Source organism: Malaclemys terrapin, chromosome 6, assembly GCF_027887155.1.
Source record: "Malaclemys terrapin pileata isolate rMalTer1 chromosome 6, rMalTer1.hap1, whole genome shotgun sequence".
Taxonomy (NCBI): domain Eukaryota; kingdom Metazoa; phylum Chordata; order Testudines; family Emydidae; genus Malaclemys; species Malaclemys terrapin.
In genome coordinates this window covers 30,651,240-30,675,548 of record NC_071510.1, presented here as the reverse complement: position 1 = coordinate 30,675,548, position 24,309 = coordinate 30,651,240, and the positions used below count along the sequence as shown (strand labels likewise).

General features: G+C 41.2%; 1 protein-coding gene across 3 annotated transcripts in view; it reads right to left on the bottom strand.

Moving 5' to 3' along the window:
* The window catches only part of ADAMTSL1 (ADAMTS like 1), a 697,981-nt gene that overhangs the window by 145,922 nt on the left and 527,750 nt on the right, over positions 1 to 24,309 (bottom strand). For all 3 annotated transcript variants that reach the window (XM_054032714.1, XM_054032715.1, XM_054032716.1), the window contains 2 exons: positions 13,674 to 13,785; positions 5,808 to 5,946 (listed from right to left, as the gene is read on the bottom strand). In XM_054032714.1, coding sequence (XP_053888689.1) covers positions 5,808 to 5,946; positions 13,674 to 13,785 — 251 coding nt within the window. The remainder of the gene's footprint in view (positions 1 to 5,807; positions 5,947 to 13,673; positions 13,786 to 24,309) is intronic.

Sequence of the window (24,309 nt, the reverse complement as noted above, 5' to 3'; positions counted from 1 at the left end):
TACTGATTTACTGCGGTAGTTGCCTCATAATTGCTATCAAATTAAATACATTTAAAGGAGGTGATGACAAGCTAAAAGGAAGGCAGTTGGCAATTTCCTGCACTGACTGCCAATTTGTAATGAACCAAAGAGACCTTTATGATTAGTTAAGAAAATATCTTAGTCCGCTTTTTAATTGTATGTGTTCATTCATGATACTGAAACACTAGCTGCCTCTCTGATGAGATTCACAAAAGGTCACCACACAAATGTCTTCTATTGTTGTTGAAGAAATACTAGTGACCTTCATAATCAAATCATCACAGAGTGAAGTGGACTATAAAGTCCATGCGATCTTGTTCTCTGATGGGTTTCCAAGTACTCTGGCTTGATCTGAATGGTCATGACATACTAGGAATGCTTTCATGTGCTATGATTTGTAACACGCTGTTGCTGTTAGAATAGCTAAAAAGTTAACAACTACAACTAAAAAAAAATAGGGACAATAATTTTTATTTAATACTGAAGTTTCATTTTGCTTCTTGGTACCTATCAGACATTGTGCCAAATAATATTACGTATACTACATACACGCGCATGCGCATACAGAAATGATACGTCAGAATGCCAAAGGGAGATGGTTTGTTGCAATTTTGCTGGGAATGCTAAACATTGAAACTATGTTTGGGAATGACCTCAGGTCTCCACCTGTTGAAGGCCATGTTTGAACCAGAAAATCTTCCAAAAAATTCCCACCAGTATTAGCACCAGTTCTGGTAGGAGCCATAGAGTCAAGGCTTCAGGTGACTTCTGGCATTGTTACCAGTGTCAGTTAAGCAGGTTTAATTGATGAAGTACTCCACCTGCCAGGGGCGTGTCACAGGGAATATTTTTTGAAGTATAGACAAGGCTTATAGGTGGAATGCATCTTGGTGAAGAGGACCTGCACAAAGCCGTACATACCACTGAAACCATCCAATAAAGCAGTTGTTCTCAACCAGCGGTCCGGGGCCCACTGGGGGGCTGTGACCAGGTTTCAGGTGGTCCTCCAAGCAGGGCCAGCATTAGACTCACTGGGGCCCAGGGCAGAAAGCCAAAGCCCGCATGGGGCTGAAGCCCAGGGCCCTGAGCCTTGCCACCCGGGGCTGAAGCCAAAGCCCAAGCCCAAGCAACGTAGCTTTGCGGGGGCACTGTGGCGTGGGGCCCCAAGCAATTGCCCTGGTTGCTACCCCCTAATGCCGGCCCTGGCTTTTATATGCAGAAAACCAGTTGTTGTGGCACAGGTGGGCTGTGGAGTTTTTATATCATATGGGGAGGGGGGGGGAGGGCTTAGAAAGAAAAAGGTTGAGAACCCTTGCAATAAAGGCTTAAGTAGAGCTTAAATGACTCAAAGGACCATAGGTTCAGAGACAAAGGAGATAGGAATGGTATAAGATCATGGAGTAGATAGAGAGATTTCTGTGCATCAGTGAATGTCACCTGAGATAGCTTGGGAAACTGGAATCTAGATGCAACTTCAATGCTGGAAATTGGGGTAGGAACAGTGGGGGTAGGAACTAAACAGTGACCTGGAACGGTGTGTGAAGTGAAAACCTTTCAAACTCTTGTTATCAACACTGCTTTGAAGAATGCCTTTGAATTATGAAAGGAACAGTTTGTTCAGTTTACAGCACCTCAAAGATATAAGCAAGTCCACAGCACACCCAGTTAAGTCAAGTCCAAACAGACTTCCTTTCTCAAACAGGAATAAAATTCCATTCTCCGGTCATTAGAAAAGGGAGTCATTTTGTGCAGCCATCAGGAGACTATTGATGACACCTGAACTTCCCATCAATTTTTTTTTCAGCTGAAAGCTCTCCATCATGTGAATGTTTTGGAAAGTTAAAAGAGGGCTGCTATGAATTTAGCATTCATGAAAACCTCAGCAACTGAAGTCCTGAATTTTGTCACAGAGCAGGTACAGCACAGGATTTGGCAGTGTAAGCTTCCCCACGCTGCTCCTCAACTCTGAGCTGGAGGAACAACCTCTAAGGAAGAGAGGGTGGTTCATTTTCCACGTCCATTCAATCCTTGGCCTCTCTGCTGCTGACAATGCCAAAAATGGTGCTAATTATTGCCAATAGGGAGCAACAAGCTAGAGGTAAAGGACTGTACATATATCCACTGTAAATCCCCAGAACCACAGAACACAATTATTAGAAAACAATGCTGTCCTTCCTCTCAGTCTGAATTCAGATATAAACTCCATTACAGTAAAGCCTCTTCATTTCTTTTTTCAAAAACACTTACATCTATCAGCTTTTCTATGGCACTTATCACCATAGTTTATGAGCACCTGGCAAACATTAGTGAATTAAGCCTCGCAGCAACCACGTGAGATAGGGAAGAATTATTATTCCATTTTTACAGCTTTGGAAATTGAGTCACAGAGATTGTGTGTTTTAGCTACTCATATAATGAATTCATGGTAGAGACTAGCACCCCAAAATCTTGATCCCCCCAGCCTATGCTTTAACCACAAGACCATCCTTATTTTCTATAGTTTTCTGAATCTTATCTTCTTATCAGAGACTGTCCTTGATTCTGAGTCTGTGTTACTGATTCTTTGTGTTCTCCAGAAAGTCATGGTTGTCAGTAACTTGGCATTCTGTGGAGACACTTCCAGTAAGTTGAGTCATTTCTGGTACTCCCTGTACATTAGGACAGCATAGCTTTGTTTCTAAATGACTCTCCTCCCCAGAGTCTTTATGTCAACAGCTCTACCTAGTTATGTGCCTTGGAGAAAACAAAAATTACTTCCTGACATCTGCCCAAAAGCTTTTTTCTCTCTCTTTCCTCCCACGTATCTTGCAGCCACCTGCCTTAACATTTGAGCATGTGCAATTTCAGATTATTAAAAAACAAAAACAAAAAAACCCTTGGGGTAAATGCCAGAGAGAAAAGACATGTGTGATCCAGAACTGGATTTTTAAAAAAAACACAACAAAAACCAGGTCAGGTAACAGTTTGTCAAAATCAATGCCAAAGTAAAATTATCCCATTACAGTAGGTGCTGCTCACGCCTCCCTTTGAGCCAGTGGTGTGATTCCCAGCTCAAGTAAACATACCAACACGAGCTCGAATAAAGCTAGCCTGCTAAAGTAATGAAGTGTAGCCACGGTGGTGCAAGTGGTGGGAGGGGCTAGCCAACATGCATACATGTCCATCGGAGACACCAGGTACATATTGGGGGCAGCAAGCTTGTGAAGCTGTGGCTACATTTTTTTCTTTGGCCCACAAGCTCTATGAGAGCTAGCCTGAATAGGTTTCCTTGAGCGGAGAATCACATCCCTAACTCAAAGTGTAGACATACTCCCAGTACTTGATTTCCATTATAGCCTGCCGTTTTTCCATAGTCACGCTTTCTGAAATATTTTAGCTCTAATACTTGACCATGGTTGGTCTGTGCTCACTGGGAAATTTGTTTTGGGAAAAATCACTCTCCCACCCCCGCTCACCCCCCCAAAAAAAGATTGTAATTGTTTCAGTGGAAAACCACAGAGAGCAAAACCCCACAAAATGTTGCCTTAACATCAAGGGCAAGAGAACATTGAATCCAAGGGAGAGAGGGAGAGGGAGAAATGGATCCAGCAATTTTAGTCTGTCTTCCTTTATCTAATCTATTGAGGGTTTTATACTGCTGCTCATTGCTGTAGTATCTGAGCACCTTCTATGTAAAAATCAACAGCCATAGCAAAGTCCCTAATGGACCTAATGGAATCTCTGGTTCTTCTCCCTTTCGGGGCTATGAAACCTCTGTTTGGAGCATGGTTATGGTTTTTTGATTTGTTAGTTATTTTGAGGCATGGTTTTTGTTTATTTTGATTGGGGGCGAAGAAGGCAAGTAGAAGAGTGTGTTGACAGTGAGTGTCATTGGGCTTTGTCCAAGAGAAGGTTTTGCAGTGTTTCCTAAACATGACCAGCCTTTGGATTGGCCTAATCTTCTCTGGAAGTTTGTGCCATAACCTATTCTCAATTTGGCTGCATTCATCAATATTATGCTATTTTCTAATCTTTCATTTTTTTTTCAAGACAATGCTTCTTCTTGTACTAAAGTTTTGGGCATTGTATTCTATTCCTGGATCCATAAGAATCACCAAGGGAATAGTGAGAGATTGCAGTACTACCACTCCCTTCTGCTTCCCAGCTCATTTCCCTTTGCCACTAATGCATGCCTAACTAAATATAACCCCTTATTAGGGTTGAGATACTGAGCTAAATTCTGCCTGTAAATTAGACGCACACAGAGCCCACAGTAATACCAACTGAGAGCCAGCGCTGTGTGTTAGGGTGTGACAGAAACACATGAAAGCCAGGAATATCAAGTCCATCATCTCCCATTGCACACTCCCTTCTCATCACAAGGGCAGTACAATTTAAGGAAGGTTGAGACCAAATTCTACCTTGACATAAATCACCTGCAATCCTCCTGATGTCATCTTTAACTTTGGATTTCCTGCTTTTATACCAGTCTGTGTCACATCATTAATCATAGCTCAGTGGGCTTTGTTCCCCTCAGTCTTTTTGAAAGATTCTACAAGGTGTATTTATTGGTGTAAGAGCAAATGTACTTCAGGTTTTCTGTCAAGTGTGTAACATTACCTGTCTCCATGACTGTAGGAGCTTGAGTGATTTCCCAGTTGTGACTATGCCAATGGCTCTGTCATTTTTTAAAGGGATCAAGGGGCAGTCACCTAATGTGAGAGCAACTTTGTGCTCCTCTGCCAAAAGCCAGTTTACCTGGTTAAAGGAACACCACCCACCACTGAAGGCTCCTTGGGTGGTGCAGAGAAACCATAAGGGCTCCAGACCACCCTCCTCCTCCCTGCAGCTGGTGCTGGGAAGGGGACTGGGGATGGCCTTACACCCTGGCATACCAGAGGGTGTACATGCAGCGGGGCCACTGGAAGCCATTGAGGCTGCTCTAATTTGAGTGTGGTTTGAGCCTGGCACAGAGCAACCCCAGGGTAAAGGGAGAGAGTAGGTGTCTTTAAGGCATCTTTGCACACTTAACCTCGAAACTGTGTTGAGCACACTTCTGGCAGAGCCATGAATTGGGACACATGTTTAGAAGATACATGTAATACGTGATTTGTGAGCAGTTACAGCCCCACCATTCAGCACCCTCAATTCTCACTGAGTTCAGGGTGCTCAGTACCTCACAGAACTGACCCCTAAGTGGCTAATTGTTGAATTTTAAATGGATCAGAGAGCTCTAACAAGCTGGTGGATGCCCTGATTTTGTGCATCTCCTGTTTCTGCAATTAGTTCTATGGGACGGGGTTCTTGGCAGGGGACAGGGAAGGGGTCTTTTGCTTTTGGTGAAAGGTCAGAGGATGTTGATGATTAGACTATGTTCCTGCACTTAATTTTTCACAAGCTGCTGTTGTGGCAAGCAGTCCTTTTTCAAAGGCAAAATTTAATGCCTATAAAAACAAGATCTACCCACTGCTAGCCACATGTTTTCCCCTTCAGGATTTGTTATTATCTTAACACTTTTAATGACATGTGATTATCATAAGATATTATCTTGGGTAGTTTGTTTTCCCACACTTTACAATACACAATGAGGCAGAAAAAATCTGGAGGGAAGAAACAACCATCTCTAAAACTGTTCTCTGCACTGTACCTGGGATAAACATGCCAATTTTACTTTACCCAGTACACACTGCCCAGCGAAAAAGGTGGAGATATTCTGTAGGTCAATAAACAAACAGGAAGAGGAATACATAGATATTTGGTTTTGCTCAAGTAAAGCCTGGTCTCTTCTAATGATAGAGCTGACTGACCTGGCAGGACAAGGGTCCAAGTTGCACTCCTGAAGTTTTGGCTTTGGCTTAATATTTTCAGGGTAGTAGTGACAGTATTGATCAGCCACCACCCGGCTGCTTCTCAGATCATAACACTCAGCAGATGTCAGCTGGTAACCTGTGACATTCAAAGAGTCAAAAAACAGAGCATCTGAGCTCAATTTCTTTCTCTGTATATGTATTAAATACAAGTAAACCCTGGTTTTGTACAACATTATCCAAAATGACAGTCCCCCTCAATGTAACAAAAGGCTTACCCCAGATTTAACAAACTTATTTTACAAAAAGATTAGGTGTCTCCCCAAACCTTCATAAAACAGATTTGCCCCCATACATTACCCATTAAATCTATTAAATATAGATAGGATCAATGTATATAAATAGATCTATAAACACTCACACATACTTTAACTCACAAAAATGCCTACACTACTGAAATTACTTCTTAACTTTTATTTATTTATTTTACTTTAGAGCCAAAGAAGCAATATAATTCAGTTAGCACTGCAAAGGTAAATAGTCATGCTTCACAGTTCATATTATTGTATTATAAAAGCATATACATTAAAAGACTAAAGAGCTGATTCGGCTCTTAAATGCACTATTATTTGTAGAGCCCTGTGTGGATACAAATTTATACCCGCGGATGCAGATATCTGTGAATATAAATCGGTATCCACAGAACTACAGGGCTCTCCCAGGCACCACAGCACTGAAAGGAGCAGAACATGGGGCTGCCGCTCCCAGGAGCCCAAGGTCCCGCTGTACGTTTGTGGCAAGGAACCCAGATCCCTTGAGTAACAGTCAAATACCTTAGCCACACGACAATATTTCCGGTTAATGGTGTTATGCTGGTGTAAAATTTATTTCATTTGTGCTGGTGTAAAAACAGTATAAGTGAAATCTGCATTAGGGCAAGAAAGCCCAGTTTTCAAAAGCTTATGCCTAAACTGCATGTGCAAATGGACATTTAAAGGATAACGGTGCACCTCAGTGGCCATTTAACTCATAGCCTTTAAGGTCAGATAGGAGCATCATGATCATCTAGTCTCACCTCCTGCAAATTGCAGGCCACAGAACCTTGCCCACCCAGTCCTGTAATAGACCCCTAGCCTCTGGCTGAGTTACTGAAGTCCTCAAACAATGATTTAAAGACTTGAAATTACAGAGAATCCACCATTTACACTAGTTTAAATCTTCCAGTGACCTGTGCCTCATGCTGCGGAGGAAGGTGAAAACCCCCAGGGTCTCTGCCAATCCGACCCAGGGGAAAATTCCTTCTCAACCCCAACCCAGCGATCAGTTAGACCTTGACCACATGGGCAAGTAGTAACTTGGAGCCCTCCCATCTAGTGTCCCATCACCAGCCACTGGAGATATTTACATGATCAACAGTAGATATGCAGTTTTAGTTAGTAAGCTATCCTGCGTCATTCCTTGCATTTCAGTCTGCACTCTAACCTTCTCCTCTTTTGTAATTGTAATGCTGCCAGACTCACTTCATGATCATGTAGTTTTGTTTTATTTTCAACTTAAAAAAATAGTTAAAAAAAATAAGAAAGAAGGAGAAACCTACCATGCAAGTGTTGAAACGCATGCAGCATCTAAATGTATGTATTGTAAACAGTAATTTTTATGACATTATTTAAAGCTACTATGAATGTGCAGGACAGAACTTTGAAGGCTCACTACTTCACATGTGTAGCTATTATTTAAAATATGAAGGCAGTCAAGACTGTAGTCTTAGTTTCATTTTAATAAATTTTACACGGACCAAAGATTTACCAATACAGTATTTAATAAACTGCAGCAGAGGTGTGACTAAGTAACAGATCCAAAATGCACTGATGTCAAAGGCAGTTTTTCAGTGGGTTTGGATCAGGGGTAAAATTTTCAGAAATACCTATGTGACTTGGGACCCTAAATCCCATTTACAAAAGTGATGTAGGTACTTCAAAAATGGGACTCCTAAGTGCCGAAGTCACTTTTGAAAATGGGACTTCGATGCTTTTGAAATTTTTACTTCAGACCCTAACAACCCAATAAGTAACACTGTATGTGGCCAGCACTGTACTGGTACTTAAGGGAATATGCATATTTTCTTTTCACTGAGTTCCTTTTGATTTGACTACATATCTAACTATCTTATATATTCATTGAATTGTGTTATCTATTGTTGTAATTAACCTATATGCAATCAATGTGTGATGAATAGATTAAATTTGTAGGTATGAGTATAGGAATATGTAGAGGTATTATAGAGGTATAGGATTGATAAGGATGTATTATTGGTAAGAGTTTGTTAGGTATATAAGTAATATAAGGCAGTAAAGCAACACCTACAGGCCTGAGGCCTGCCAAGTTTTAGCTTAGCCATATCAGGCCTTAGGTCGGAAAGAAGTTGACACAACTAGCTGACCCAAGGGCAACCTTGTAACAATAAAGTTTCAAGATTATTGTAACAGATGTGATAATGGGTGATTGGAAAATATGCCACAATATGCCCATCGCTATCGCAAGATGCCCAATTGTAACATGATGGGAAATTCTGCATTGACTGCAAGTTACAATGGGGACTTGTTGATTTAAATGTTAATGAAGATAAGGAGAATTAAGAAGATGGCCTCTGCAAAGTGGGGCATCCCAACATTTATTAATAAGGGTTACGAGCGTGAGTGTAACTCAGGATAAAAGGGGTACCCTGGCATGAATAAGGGAAGACAAACCCATCAAGAGACCCACCTGTTGAAAGATTCACCCATTTCTATGGTGCCCTTGGGGATGTGAATATGTAAACATTAATAATAGACTAGGACTTTAAGGTCAGAAGGGACCATTATGATCTTCTAGTCTGACCTCCTGCACAACGCAGGCCACAGAAACTCACTCACCCACCCCGTAACAAATCCCTGACCTATGTCCGAGCTATTGAAGTCCTCAACTTGTGCTTTAAAGACTTCAAGGTGCAGAGAATCCTCCAGCAAGTGACCCATGGCCCCCTGCTGCAGAGGAAGGTGAAAAACCCCCCAGGGCCTCTGCCAATTTGCCCTGGAGGAAAATTCCTTCCTGACCCCAAATATGGTGATCAGCTAAACCCTGAGCATATGGGCAAGACTCACCAGCCAGACACCAAAGAAAGAATTCTCTGTATTAACTCATATTCCACCTTATCTAGTGTCCCATCACAGGCCCTTGGGCATATTTACCGCTAATAGTCAAAGATCAATTAATTACCATCCCACCATAAACTTATCAAGCTTAGTCTTGAAGCCAGATATGTCTTTTGCCCCCACTGCTCCCCTTGGAAGGCTGTTCCAGAACTTCACTCCTCTGATGGTTAGAAACCTTCGGCTAATTTCAAGTCTAAACTTCCTGATGGCCAGTTTATATCCATTTGTTCTTGTGTCCACATTGGTACTGGGCTTAAATAATTCCCCTCTTTCCCTGGTATTTATCCCTCTGATATATTTATAGAGAGCAATCAGATCTCCCCTCAGCCTTCTTTTGGTTAGGCTAAACAAGCCAAGCTCTTTGAGTCTCCTTTCATCAGACAAGTTTTCCACTCCTTGGATCATCCTAGTAGCCCTTCTCTGTACCTGTTCGAGTTTGAATTCATCCTTCTTAAATATGAGAGACTATCAGAATGGACGTTATAGTTACTCTCCATCTTGATTCACGTACATATAACTGGCATTAGCATTGATTATCGGCATAAGAAGATTTGCAATAAAGGGACAACTGATAACTTGTGAATGTTGATGAGGTCATTGATTCTGTTCTTCATGTGCTTCTAGAGTCCCCCAACCCAATGATGTTCCTCATGGTGAGTCTCACCTTGCTCATTCTGATAATGTAGCCATTAGGGAATGTGAACCTTTGGCATCTGTCACTGTGGTTTAAAATGTGGATAAAATATCACTGGCAATACCAACCTATCAATATTCTAAAAGGCTAAACTATATATCCTTTAAAATAAAATTCCAAGAATTTCCAACATTGCAATGGAAACTCTTTGTCTACTGCACTTAAGTATGGTTAAAGGTAATAAAATAGAGCAAGATCAAGGGAAAAAACCCACATAGGGCCAGGAACTTCCCTCATCTCTCACCCAGGCAGGAGATCTGTGTATAGAGGTACTGCACCGGAGCCCAATGCCAATCTCATACACCCTGGGACCTGATTGTGGACTCACTCTCCAAGTATATAAGTTGCAGGTTACTGTCCATCTTTTCATTCTGGGTGAACCTTTCCCTTGCCCTCCTTCGCCTCATCCATCCTCCTCATTTCTTTTATAGCAGCAGCAGCAGTTGGGGTGACACCCTCTCCTTTGTGGAATTCTTGTTCTCCCTAGAAAAGGGGCTTTCATCAAAGCTGTTTGACAGATTGGCCAGCAAGGATTTATACCTTTTGGTATCTAATTATAAACAGTTGTTACAATCAACTTTGTAAATTAGTTTTACATGAATGCAGTGTAGAAAAGTATGAGAAGAACACAAAAGCAGTAAAGCTGCAAGATTTCCAATCTGATGTCACTACATGTATTACTGGGGTCATGAGCAACATATTGCTCATGACATTGCTACATAGTATCACATTGCTACATAGTATCACATGTGTTGACAAGACAGCTTGTCTTACAGTTTTTGTTTTCATTGTTGGTCTTCAAATTGGGAAAAGACTGGACCAGGCACGAGCAGGTTACTGGGAACTCCTTGAATTAAAGCCCTGAGGCTTAATATCAAGCTACATAACTGATCACGTGTGCCCTGATTAAGGGAATCAACATAGAATAGTCTAACTTCCCCAGATCCCTGGTCCAGGATGCACTAGGCAAAAGCCTGGAATGATTCTGTTGACAGACTCTTCTTCAGTTGTTCTAGAGTCAGGAAACTGGAGAGCATTTTGTCAGGAACATGGATTTTTCTGCCTTCATCAGGAGGGTTAGAAGGCAAAGGAAAGTCAGTTACCAAACACTGTCAAATACAAACTCAAGAGCCCAAAAGAAGAAAGATAAACTAATTGTGACGATTGCTTGCATACAAAGGCCCATATCCTCAGCTCTGGAAGGGGACAGTAAAGAAGACCTTTGCACTCCCAAGATTCTGGGCCTGCTGAACGGCACACTGGTCCCAGGAGTAACAGCTCTAAAGGGCCCAACAGAGCAGCCACAGATCAGCATGAAAAGGAAGTCCCTGGCTATGCTCCATTTTCCTTAGTCACATCCCTAGGCCATTAGCAAGGGAAGAGTGGAGCAGTTAACTAATATAGAATATGTATTATGTGCACCATACATGCATGTATGTATGCATTGAGCATCAATAACATTAAGCACAAATACTGTAACAGTGATATAACCTAAACTGACTTATACCATAATCCTGTTCACTTATGCTAAATATCTCATAACTCCTTGCATTTACTGAAGTGAGCATTTGGCATAAGCAGACAGGAAACTTGTCAAAAATCAAGATACATCATTGTGACTCAGTACAAGCTAGGGAAATACCTTCACAGACAAGTACCTGGAATGCTAGTTGTGACACTGGCAGACCAGGTGCCAACTCATGCCAAGGCCCCAGACCTCACTGAACAGTGACAAATGCATAGCTGGAAACTAGTCTGACTCACCTGCATGTTAGCATTTTTAAAAATAGATGTTAAGTTTATAAGAACGTGTTTAGTCTTTAGGAAATATTTGTAAATTGCTGCATGCGTTAATCTCAAGCAATTAAAAGAATTAATCACGCTGTTAAACAATAATAGAATACCATTTAATTAAATATTTTGGATGTTTTCTACATTTTCAGATTGATTTCAATTATAACACAGAATACAAAGTGTACAGTGCTCACTTTATATTTATCTTTGATAACATGGTATTTTTCAATTCACCTAATACATGTACTATAGTGCAATCTCTTTCTCATGAAAGTTGAACTTACAAATGTAGATTTATGTATGAAAAAAACTGCACTCAAAATAAAACAATGTAAAACTTTAGAGCCTACAAGTCCACTCAGTCCTACTTCTTGTTCAGCCAATCGCTGAGACAAACAAGTTTGTTTACATTTACAGGAGATAATGCTGCCAGTTTCTTATTTACAATGTCACCTGAAAGTCAGAACAGGCGTTCGCATGGCACTTTTGTAGCCGGCATTGCAAGGTATTTAAGTGCCAGATATGCTAAACATTTGAATTCCCCTTCATGCTTCGGCTTCCATTCCAGTGGACATGCTTCCATAATGATGACGCTCAATAAAAATAATAATGCTGTAATTAAATTTGTGACTGAGCTCCTTGGGGGAGAATTGTATGTCTCCTGCTCTGTTTTACACACATTCTGCCATATAGTTCATGTTATAGCAGTCTCAGATGATGACCCAGCACATGTTGTTCATTTTAAGAACACTTTCACTGCAGATTTGGCAAAAGGCAAAGAAGATACCAATGTGAGATTTCTAAAGATAGCTCCAGCACTCGACCCAATGTTTAAGAATCTAAAGAGCCTTCCAAAATGTGAGAGGGGGGTGAAGTGTGGAGCATGCTTTCAGAAGTCTTGAAAGAGCAACACTCCAATGTGGAAACCACAGAACCCAAACCTCCAAAAAAAGAAAATCAACCTTCTCTGGTGGCATCTGACTCAGATGATGAAAATGAACAAGCATTGGTTCACACTGCTTTGGATCGTTATCGAGCAGAACCCATCATCAGCATGGACGCATGTCCTCTGGAATGGTGGTTGAAGCATGAAGGAACATATGAATCTTTAGGGCATCTGGCATGTAAATATCTTGTGATGTAAATATCTTGCAGCAACAGTGCCATGCAAATGTCTGTTCTCACTTTCAGGTGACATTGTAAATAAGAAGCGGGTAGCATTATCTCTCTAAAGTTTTACACTGTTTTATTTTTGAGTAGTTATGTAACAAAAAAATCTAGATTTGTAAATTAGACTTACACGATAAAGAGATTGCACTACAGTACTTAGATGAGGTGAATTGAAAAATACTATTTCTTTTGTCATTTTTATAATGCAAATATTTGTAATAAAAAACAATAATATAAAATGAGCACTGTTACACTTTGTATTCTGTGTTTTAATTGAAATCCATATATTTGAAAATGTAGAAAAACATCCAAAAATATTTAGTAAATTTCAATTGGTATTCTATTGTTTAAAAGTGTGATTAAAACTACAATTAATCAGAATTATTTTTTTTAATCACAATTAATTTTTTGAGTTAATTGCGTTAGTTAACTGCAATTAATCAACAGCCCTAGTAAAGAGAACTTGTAAAATCATCATATAAATAATACCAGCTGAAATTTGTAACTTGGGAAGCACGTAATGCTGTAAAGTAACAACGCTGCACAATACGGTTCCCGGAGACTGGTATCATATAGAACCTTTCCCCCTGTACTATATTATTATTGGCTTAAAGCAATAAACCTGGCTGACATTGGTTATTTGGCATCTTGAGTATATTTTATAACAAACCAAAGTGAGGTCAAGCAACTGACTATACAATTTATCAACAGTAGCCATCACACCAGCTTTATACCACTTAATCTGGGCCATTATTTGATAGCTTTATCATTCACTATGGCCACATGGTCTTCAAGGTTTCAGCAACAATAGAATTTAGGACTTTCTAATCCAAAAATACAGGCTACTACCATGGAAGTGACAGGAGAATCTCCCTTACCTGCAGTAGTATTCGTGCTCACGTTTTCTGTAGACTAGCCACTAGAAGGCCACAGTCACAAATAACTGAGCAGGTCTGAGCTATCTAGTAGGTGGGATCTCTCTCTCTCTCACACACACACACACACGCTATATATTACCTCCTCCACAGGATGCTGAACAAGGAAAGAAATCAGTTTCCCTCCATCGGTGAATGATGGGCTGATAGAAGATAAACTGAACTGCGCTGTCAGCAGCACCAGCGTAACGGACCTGAAAAAGATGTAATGATAATGGTAAAGCTGCCACGGTTTGTGACACTAACACTCATTTTGCTGTAAGGATCTTGTAAATACCATGCATTACATGAAATACCAGAGGCATTTTGTAATTAAAAACTGAGAGGCACAAACAGAATGTTGCCTCTTGATATTCAGACTGAACCATTGCCAGAAATTACACTCACACAAATGGTTAGCGAGTTGGGTCCATGGTGTTTTACAGCTTGTGTTCTGTAATGATGAAGGAACAGAAGTGTTATTGCTATTGAATAACTTTAAGGAGAGCTACCACACAGAGGACCTGGACTGAACTTCACACCACCAGGAGATCATCCACTGGCATTTAAAACAACACACCTTTCCTCTGCCTCACTCCAATGAAGGTTACATTCTTAAGAGGGGGAGTGGCTTCAAGACAATGAAAGGCTAGACCCTGTAGTAGCATAGAAAGAAAGATAGCTGATTGTACCAGAGAGAAACACATGCACATAAAAGAAACAGATGCAACTATCAATGTTACTTTAATATGTAAAAGGAAGTAAAATACTTCAACTAGAGCAAACTAAAGCTTTCAGGAAGGTCTCATTCTTTACTATGCCAGGAGTATCTCTTATTCGGTCAGTAATGCATTCATATTCTCTCTCTTTACTGTGGTGCTGTTACATATTATAAACTAGTCCTTTTAGTTAATTGAATTTTGGATTTCCACATACAGTTTAGGATCTGATTGTATTTTTAATTACAGGCTCAGGTTCTTGGTGGTGGCCAAGGCGCATATGCTAACACTCAGGAGGGATGTGTGTGCATGTGTACTGAAGTCATTCTTTGTGCTCCTCCCCCCCGTCTTGGGTGATCTGTGTGCAGGACTGGTCCCCTGGCATAAAGCAGAGTGCCTGGCTGGTAATGGCCCCACGGGGTTGACAACAACGAGGCACTGTAGGGCACAGGGAAGCCCTGGTCCCACACCCTTTCCCCCAGTGATGCTCCTTACACTGACAGCTGGGAGGGGGATAGCATGGGAGCTGTTGTGCCACTAGAGAATCCCCCTAGGCTGGGTGTTATTGCCAGGGCTGAATGTGTCAGTGTTGCTAGGGCTGTTCTGCACCAATGCCATGGTGCAAAGGGGACACAGCACAGGGGAGATTCTGACCCACAAGTCAGAAATGGAGACGGCTTATTAGGTCACCTAGTCCTTCCCCTTGCCAGTGCAAGATTGTTCCCTGAAGTGAGTTTTTTAGTGCTTTATCCAGACTAGTTTTAAATGTTTCACTCTCTCTCTCTCTCTCCATATAGTCAGTTAGTTGCTCCATTTTAATCTTTTGGGCTCTAATTGTTTTTAACTCTGTCTTTATTTCTCCCTCCAAAAATTGAGAGGCACCAACAAAGGGAAAGGGACTAGACAAAAAAACAAGAATGAAAAAAAATGACAAATCAAGTTGAATTGAACAGCAGAGTCTGTGTTGTGGGTTTCTCCCCTGCCCTCCGTAGATGGACAGAAACATGATAACAAATCACAGTAAATCTTGAACTGCATGAAGGGGGAAAGAAGAAAACAGAAATGCTGCAGGATATGTTGGGGGCCACAAGAGTTCTGGTCCACTGAGAGTATGCTGGTCTCTTCTAATTAGAGTAAACACTGAGGTAAATTCCCAACAGAAAAAATACAGCTGTAGCAATACAGGTTCCTCAACAAATGAGAGGCCTCTTGTATGGATTCATATCATTTAGTTCTGTATGTCAGAAACAGGATATCTAATTCCTTGTGCTGGGATGGTCCATTAATCAACTCTTCAGAAAGACCTTTCTTAGTTCACAAGAGCCCAGCACACTCCTGGGACTAGCACAGTATCATGCTGGAAGCCATTAGAGAAGGTCTCTGGTTTGAACACACAGAAACAAAATTCACTGGGGAGAATTTACTTTTCCTCTTTAAAATAAAGATCAACAATGATGCTTAAACCAAAAAGATCCACTCAGCTGTGCAGTCTTAGGTGGAACGAGATAAATGAGAAGATAGATTACACAGGGCTTAGTAAAAGGGGGTGCGGGGGAAGGAGTTTCACATCAAAAGTCAGGAAGACATAATAACCCATCTCCCCAAAGAGTATCCCTGTGTGTCTGTGATTGTCTGTCTGATCTGACAGAGAGAAAAGGCAGATGCGGATCTTTTCCAGAGCTAGGTGGAAGTTACCCACACAACCATGACAACCACATGGGTACAAAGGAATCGCAATGAGCTACAGATGCGAACTGAATGATACTAAATAAGTCAGGTGAAAGAATCAGACAAATCACTGTTTATTTTCTCTATTGAGTACTATAAGCACAGGAAGACCAGTGTATACTGATTCCATGCAGCAACAACGTCTTTAGAATTTTGTTTGACAATTTGTTAAAACTAAGGGTTTGATCCAGCAGAAAATATCAGTGGTTGTCTAACCCAGGCAAGGCCCAGAAAGTAACACATGCTGGCTCTGTAGCACATCAAATGCTTCAGGAGACAGTTCAGATTGTTGCACAGGGCCAACTCCCACACACACAGTCCAAATTGGAAGACTAGGAAACTTGTGAAGCTGTCCCATCTCCAGTAGCCTAGCTGTCCTTCTCCTAGACTCTGCCCTACCAATGGTGGTAACCAGCACCCTGAGAAGAGGAGGCAAAGTCTTTTAAAATAATAGAGAGAAGAAACTCCAACTGACGTTGATTTGCTGTGTGGTCCTAGGGATATCACTGAGTCTCAAAATGGCATATACCCATTTATATTGCATTTAAAACTGTTTTTGTAAATCAATTATCAAAGTGGTGCACATGTGTGTGTACACAAGCACCGGCTGTTTAGTTCCCTGATGAATAACTGCACTTTGTTAAAATACTATACTGATTTGGGAAAAACTGCAGCATCCTGAATGAAAACCAACAAATAACCTAACATTTGAAGCACAAAATTAACTATGTTTTGGAACAATTAAATTTCCAAATGGCCCTTCTGTAGCAACAGATTTGCTAGTGTAACACTGACAGACCCTGGTAGTTGGCGGGCGGGATCAAATGTGGGACCTCTGGAACTTAGTGCATGAGCCTCTACAGCAGGGGTTGGCAACCCTTCAGAAGCGGTGTGCCGCGTCTTCATTTATTCACTCTAATTTAAGGTTTCACGTGCCAGTAATACATTTTAACATTTTTAGAAGGTCTCTTTCTATAAGTCTATAATATATAACTAAACTATTGTTGTATATAAAGTAAATAAGGTTTTTAAAATATTTAAGAAGCTTCATTTAAAATTAAATTAAAATGCAGAGCCCCCCGGACCGGTGGCCAGGACCCGGGCAGTGTGAGTGCCACTGAAAATCAGCCGAAGGCGGCACGCGTGCCATAGGTTGCCTACCCCTGCTCTACATCATGAGCTAAAAGCCAACTGGCTGTTATCTAAGCCTGTAGAGCAGACTCATTAATTGCTCTCTCTTTAAGTGGTCTCGGTGGCAATAGATGGGATAGAACATCACACCCAGAAGGTGTGTAGGTTACACTGGCACTGTGCTTAATCCTGCTAGCTCTGGGGTTAAGTAGGTTGAGCATCCCAGCCGGTTGCCCTTCACTCCCATTGAAGTCAGTGGGAATCGGGGGAAGGAGGCTCATCACATCAGATAGGTGCTAACATCTTTCAGGAACAAGACGCAACAGAAGACCACCAGTTTTGTGAAGATTTGGGAGAATGCATATACTCACATCTGCCCCAGGGGAACCAACTGGTTACTTCCTCTTTGACAAACAGTCACTACTGATTTTTTTTCTCTAAGGCAGAAAGGAAGGAAGGGCCCCCGTAAATAATTCTTGTCCCACATTTCTCTCCTTTTTAAAACTGTTTTTGTAAATCATTTCTCAAAGAGGTGCATGTGTGTGTACACAGGCACCGGCTGTTTAGTTTCCTGATGAATAACTGCACTTTGATAAAATACTATACTGATTTGGGAAAAACTGCAGCATCCTGAATGAAAACCAACAAATAACCTAACATTTGAAGCACAAAATTAACTATGTTTTGGAACAATTAAATTTCCAAACGGCCCTTCTGTAGCAACAGATTGAAATATTTAGGCTTTATTTTACGTAGTGCTGAGCTGTCCTTTGAGTCATCAGAACAAAATTAGCCTATATCGTTAAAAAAAAGTGATTTGGTTTTTGCAATGTATGCCTCTGCAATCTATTTATGTCTGTCTGTTATAGATCACAGTAATCTGACTGCCAGGACTGTACTAAGTTTACATCAGCAGTTGTGCTGTTTAATCAGCAGGCATTATTAACTCATCCTTTCCTGCCCATCAGGTAGTTGTCAGTGTACGATCTATGGTCAAGTAAGGATGTCTGCATTCTAATAAAATGCCCAGAGACTTTATGGAATTTGTATGTGTGCATGTGTGTGTTTGTGTTCTTTTTATGTATAATCCAAACCAGGGGTTGCATCACTCTGCACTCTCTTTTGTCTAGTCAAGTTTGATCTGGCATGTTATGATCTAACTCAGTCACCACCATCCCTACCATAAAAGTTCTGAAGAATTTTTCTGCATCATTATCACAGATGCTTTTGCAAGTGCCAAATCCCAAACCATCAAGTTTGATTTCTTAATGGCAAACTGAACATTAAAGCCTTATATTAAGTAACATATAAAGAGGGGGGGGGGGGCGAGTGAGCCACATCTGGCATATGTAATTTTGACCTTTTTATGTTAATAAAAACAAAAATGGCAAGACTCTTTTATACAAAACTTTCCTTTCTATAGTTATAGTGCTTTAATATTCCTAATTATATCTACAATTAGAGAGCTAGGGTGTGTAGGAGACTAATTGCTGTTCCTAATTTGTATATGCAGGAAAAATAATTTAAGATGATCATTTAAAATAAAACAATAAGCACAACAGACTAAATAAATAGAGATGCTGAAGGCTTTCAACTGTATAGTATAAAACAGAATTAGAGGCTGATTCCTTTAATACTTTTTTGTTCCTTGGAGGAAGGAATGCATGGCGTTTGAGCCCCACGGATTATTCTCCCAGTCGATTTTTGGCCTCAACTTCCCTTAGTTTCAAAGGACCCGAGAGTGGGGCCAACTGTCTTTCTGACAGATGAGAGCTCCCTCTGGTGCCTGTCAATGTCACTTCTTAATCAGCCAAGGGAATCACCAAAAAATGACAGGAGGCACCTTGCTGACCAGGGACCAAGCACAAATCTTTGTAGTGGTGTCAGCCTCTGCTCCCCAAGAACAAAGGATCAAGCATGATCACTGGGGCGACTATTAAAACGGACTCTTTAAAGTGTCTTTGAACCTAAGCTTTCTACAAGTCTAAAATAAAAAGCTATCAGGTTCAGGTGACTGCTTGACTCTCAGTAGCGTCCCCAAGAAAAGAACCAGCATGCAAATGAATGGAATGGAATGGGGGAGAGGGAGAAACATAACTGCAATGAACAATCTACATTATACACACACACAAATTATAGCAGGCCAGGCAAGTTCCCCCTCCCCCAATTACATTACTGAAATAGGCCCCCCCGCTTTTTTTGGTTACTATGGACTTCATGAAGAAAAGCAAAAAAATATTTTTGAGGGAGAATGCACCCTTATCACCCACCTAATTTTGTTTGACTCATGCCAGGCCCATTCCCCACACCTTAATAGCTCAACTTCCTCTCCCGAGTGGCTTCTCTCTTATTCATAGAATCATAGGACTGGAAGGGACCTCAAGAGGTCATCTAGTCCAGTCCCCTGCATTCAAGGCAGGACTAAGTATTATCTAGACCATCCCTGACAGGTGTTTGTCCAACCTGCTTTTAAGAAATCTCCAATGATGGAGATTCCACCACCTTCCTAGGCAATTTTTTCCAGAGCTTAACCACTCTGACAGTTAGGAAGTTTTTCCTAATGTCCAACCTAAATCTCCCTTGCTGCAATTTAAGCCCATTGCTTCTTGTCCTATCCTCAGAGGTTAAGAAAAACAATTTTTCTTCCTCCTTCTTGTAACAACCTTTTACATACTTGAAAACTGTTATGTCCCTCCCATCCCCCATCCAGTCTTCTCTTCTCCAGAACAAACAAACCCATTTTTTTCAATCTTCCCTCATAGGTCATGTTTTCTAGACCTTTAATCATTTTTATTGCTCTTCTCTGGACTTTCTCCAATTTGTCCACATCTTTCCTGAAATGTGGCACCCAGAATTGGACACAATACTCCAGTTGAGGCCTAATCAGCGTGCAGTAGAGCAGAAGAATTACTTTTTGTGTATTGCTAACAATACTCCTGCTAATACATCCCAGAATGATATTTGCTTTTTTGCAACAGCGTTACACTGTTGATTCATATTTAGCTTGTGATCCACTATGACCCCCAGATCCCTTTCCACAGTACTCCTTCCTAGGCAGTCATTTCCCATTTTGTATGTGTGCAACTGATTATTCCTTCCTAAGTGGAGTACTTTGCATTTGTCCTTATTGAATTTCATCCTATTTACTTCAGACCATTTCTCCAGTTTGTCTAGATCATTTTGAATTTTAATCCTATCCTCCAAAGCACTTGCAACCCCTCCCAGCTTGGTATCGTCCGCAACGTTATAAGTGTAATCTCTATGCCATTATCTAAATCATTGATGAAGATATTGAATAGAACCGGACCCAGAACTGATCCCAGTGGGACCCCACTTGTTATGCCCTTCCAGCATGACTGTGAACCACTGATAACTACTCTCTGGGAATGATTTTCCAACCAGTTATGCACCCACCTTATAGTAGCTCCATCTAGGTTGTATTTCCCTAGTTTGTTTATGAGAAGGTCACGTGAGACCGTATAAAAAGCATTACTAAAGTCAAGATATACCACATCTACTGTTTCCCCCTATCCACAAGGCTTGTTACCCTGTCAAAGGAAGCTATCAGGTTGGTCTGACACAATTTGTTCTTGACAAATCCACACTGACTGTTATTTATCACCTTATTATCTTCTAGGTGTTTGCAAATTGATTGCTTAATTATTTGCTCCATTATCTTTCTGGGTACAGAAGTTAAGCTGACTAGTCTGTAATTCCCTGGGTTGTCCTTATTTCCCTTTTTATAGATGGGCACTATATTTGTCCTTTTCCAGACTTCTGGAACATCTCCCATCTTCCATGACTTTTCAAAGATAATTGCTAATAGCTCAGCTATCTCTCTCAGATATTGAGTCTCTCTGCTCACTTCCCAGCCATCTAAGGTATGTCTGCATTGCAATGTAAGCCCAGGGTTAGCAGAACTCAAGTTAGCAGAGCCTGGGTTTGTTAACCTAAGACTTGAGCATCTACACTAATTTGTAACCCCAGGTCAGGAATGCTTGTATCCTGGGTCCAAACCTAGGTCTCCAGCATCTACACTGCATAATATGGGCTCAAGTCCCACCACCCATATCCCAGTCATCTTAACACCCTCCCAAAATATGGCTTCTAAAGCCAGAGGAAATGCATGGGGGGGCATGTGGGGCCATATGCCTTCCAGATTGCATGGTCATATGGTGTGGCTGGGTCCCCTTCCTGTGGGGCAGCTGAGGCAGCGAGCTGTGAGCTATGCCAGGCAGGGAGCGGCAGAGGCAGGAGGAACAGTTGGAAGCTGAAGGGAGGGGGGAAAAGGTCATGACTCGAGCTGTTCCAGGGTTGCGTCCCTAACCCCTCACTATCAGCAGGCACGGGTCATCTCTGGATTTGTTCATGCTGCACTGTGGGAAAACTTGACTGTCCACCAAACTTGACTGTCCAGAGGACAAAAAAGTCGGCCTGTGGGATGGTGTGATACTTTTGGCAGACTTTCAGAACATGAGTCCAGTGTGGTTGAGTCTACACTGCATGGTCGTGGCTTAACTCAGGCTGGGACCCCACACACCCCACAAAGTCCTGGGACTCTAAGTCTGAGTCCTGCATTAGCGTGATGTGTGTGTAGATGAAAAGGGGGTTAGATTGGAGCCTGAGTTAAAACCCTGGACTTTCATTGCAGTGTAGACTTACCCCTAGAGGTTTTCATATCTGATGGAGCTGGCTGGTCTGTTTTGTTCCTCTATTATTGGAGCCAGTCAGTCATTCAGCTACTCTCCCTCTCTGAACAATCAGGGTATGTCTACACTGCAAGTAAAAACCATGGCTGGTCCGTGCCAGCTGACTCATGGGCTTTGGGGCAGTTTTAGGGTTAGGCTGGAGCCCAGGCTCTAGGACCCTGAGAGGCCCAGAAGTCTACACAGTAATTAACACTGCCCCATAGCCCGAGTCCCACAAGCCTGAGTCAGTTGGCACAGGCCAGCCCTGGGTGTCTTAACTCCAGTGTAGACATACCCCCAGTCTACTTAGCTCTTTCCTCCTCTCCAAGAGCCCTATTTCTCCCAGCAACCAAAGCTGTAGCAACCACTGGCTCCCCACACTGCCCGGCCACCAACTGCTTCTGATGGAGGGTGAAAAGGCTTAAGTGGGAATTAAGTGGAGCATATGCCCAGTGCTGGCCACTGCATAGGGGTGAGGAGTTTCACACATTATGGACTCTAAAAACAACAACATGGAACTGTCAGGACAACTCCAGGCTTTTCCTCCTACATTTCTAGAGACCAGGATTCTTTAAAAACAGAATTGGAGTTTGCATTCAATTCTCCTGACTATTCATACATTCTATTACCAAAATGTGGAAGCAGATGATGGGTGGCTGGACAGCACGGTCTATGGACTCCAATTTATCACTCACTATTACTAAGTAAAAGAAACCAAAACAATTATTTCAGTACAACTCCTGTAGGATTTGCATGCAGTTGCTTCCTGCAATTCAAAGCAATCAGTACTTAACAGTAAATAAGCCCAAATGTCAGCCCTCCTTTGGTTTCTCACTTCTGGTAGCAACTTTTCAGCCAGTGGGAATGTAATGTTTGCATACCTGGGATTATAACAAGTTTGCTAACTTGACTTTTCTAAATGAAAACATTTTCAGCCAATCTAATAAAGATTCTAGGAGTGTTTCAAGAGACAAGCCCCTGAACTAGAGCCCTTTTTATTACATTTTCACTTAGCTCTGTTTGCACAAGAATTGCTTTTCCAGGGAAGTAAATCAGGGCACTCAAGTGAGGACACCCCTTTGTGAGTAAAGCTGGCTGCCGCCATTCTAGGGCCTTTAATTGGCTTTTCAGAGATACGTTAGCTCTGCACATTGCCAGCAAAACTCTCATCGCTCTCGTGGACAGGAAAGGTTGTGGGCACACCTGGTTTGGTGTGGAGATGCCTGCATTTGTATATTCTGCCTTCTGCAAAGTTAGTCTTAGGGTAAGCCTAACAAAGAGAAAATCTAGCAACTAAAAATTAAAAAAAAAAGGGGGGACTAATTAAATAGTAAAGAATAATGGGGCAGGGTTTGTTGTGTTTGAGGATAGCTGTTGGCTAAATATATGTTCCTCTAGTCTGCTCTTACATTTACTGTGAGTAAAAACTGAAATTGTCTACATATTTAAATAATGAAGTGTCAGAAGGATTTTATTCCTGCTTTAAGAGCCTGATCTAAAGCCAATGAAATCCTTGGAAAGATTCCCACCAACTTCAAAGGGCTTTGGTTCAGGTTCTATATGCAAATTTCTATGCAACCTTAATGAGAAATATGCTAAAGTGCCTCCATAATTTTTTTGTGTGAAAAAAGAGAACAGAACCTGTCTTTGCTTTTTGTGTATTGTGCAGCACCAAGTACTTTATCAGCATTTATCAAATATCTCCTTATCTTGTTCATTTCTTATTCTGCACTTAACAATTCCCTTTTTCATACTGCAACACAGGAACATTCTTAGTCAAATTTGGCCAAAAATTTACCAGCAGGTTTTGTGAAGATAAGTCTTTACATAACTTAAGACCAATAGAAATGTTTCCTTGCATTTATTTATTTTAAATTCCAAATGAATGTGTTATAAATAGAAAACAAAGCCATAACTTTACGGAGCCCATACATAGTGGCCTGGTGCTAGGGAAAACCTGAAAGCGTTATGGACTAGAGACACAAGATACCTTCCATTGAAATCAATGGCAAAATTTCTATTAAGGTCAATGGCAAGCAGGAGCAGAATGTAGAAGCTAAGCCTTTGCAAATAATACCACTTAGCTCTTATATGGCATTTTTCATCCCTGGGTCTTAAAGTGCTTTATAAAAGGAAGGGAAGATTTATTATCTCCATTCTACAGATGAGGAAATGGAGGCATGGAGAGGTGAAGGGACTTGCCCAAAGTCACACAACAGAGCAGTGACAGAGCCTGGAACACAAGCCAGCTCTTCTGATGCTCCGTTCAGTGCCCTGGACCATGTTGCTTCCAGCTATTATATTTCAATCATCCAAGCTGAATGAAATTCCCAACCACGAGTAAATAATGAAAAGTAAATTAAATCTAAGATTATTTTGGCTTTTATAAGTGAGGGTGTAATTTGTAAAACAGGAAAGGATTTTTTAAAATATATAAACATTTTTAATTGAAAAAAGTATTTTGAGTTGGAAT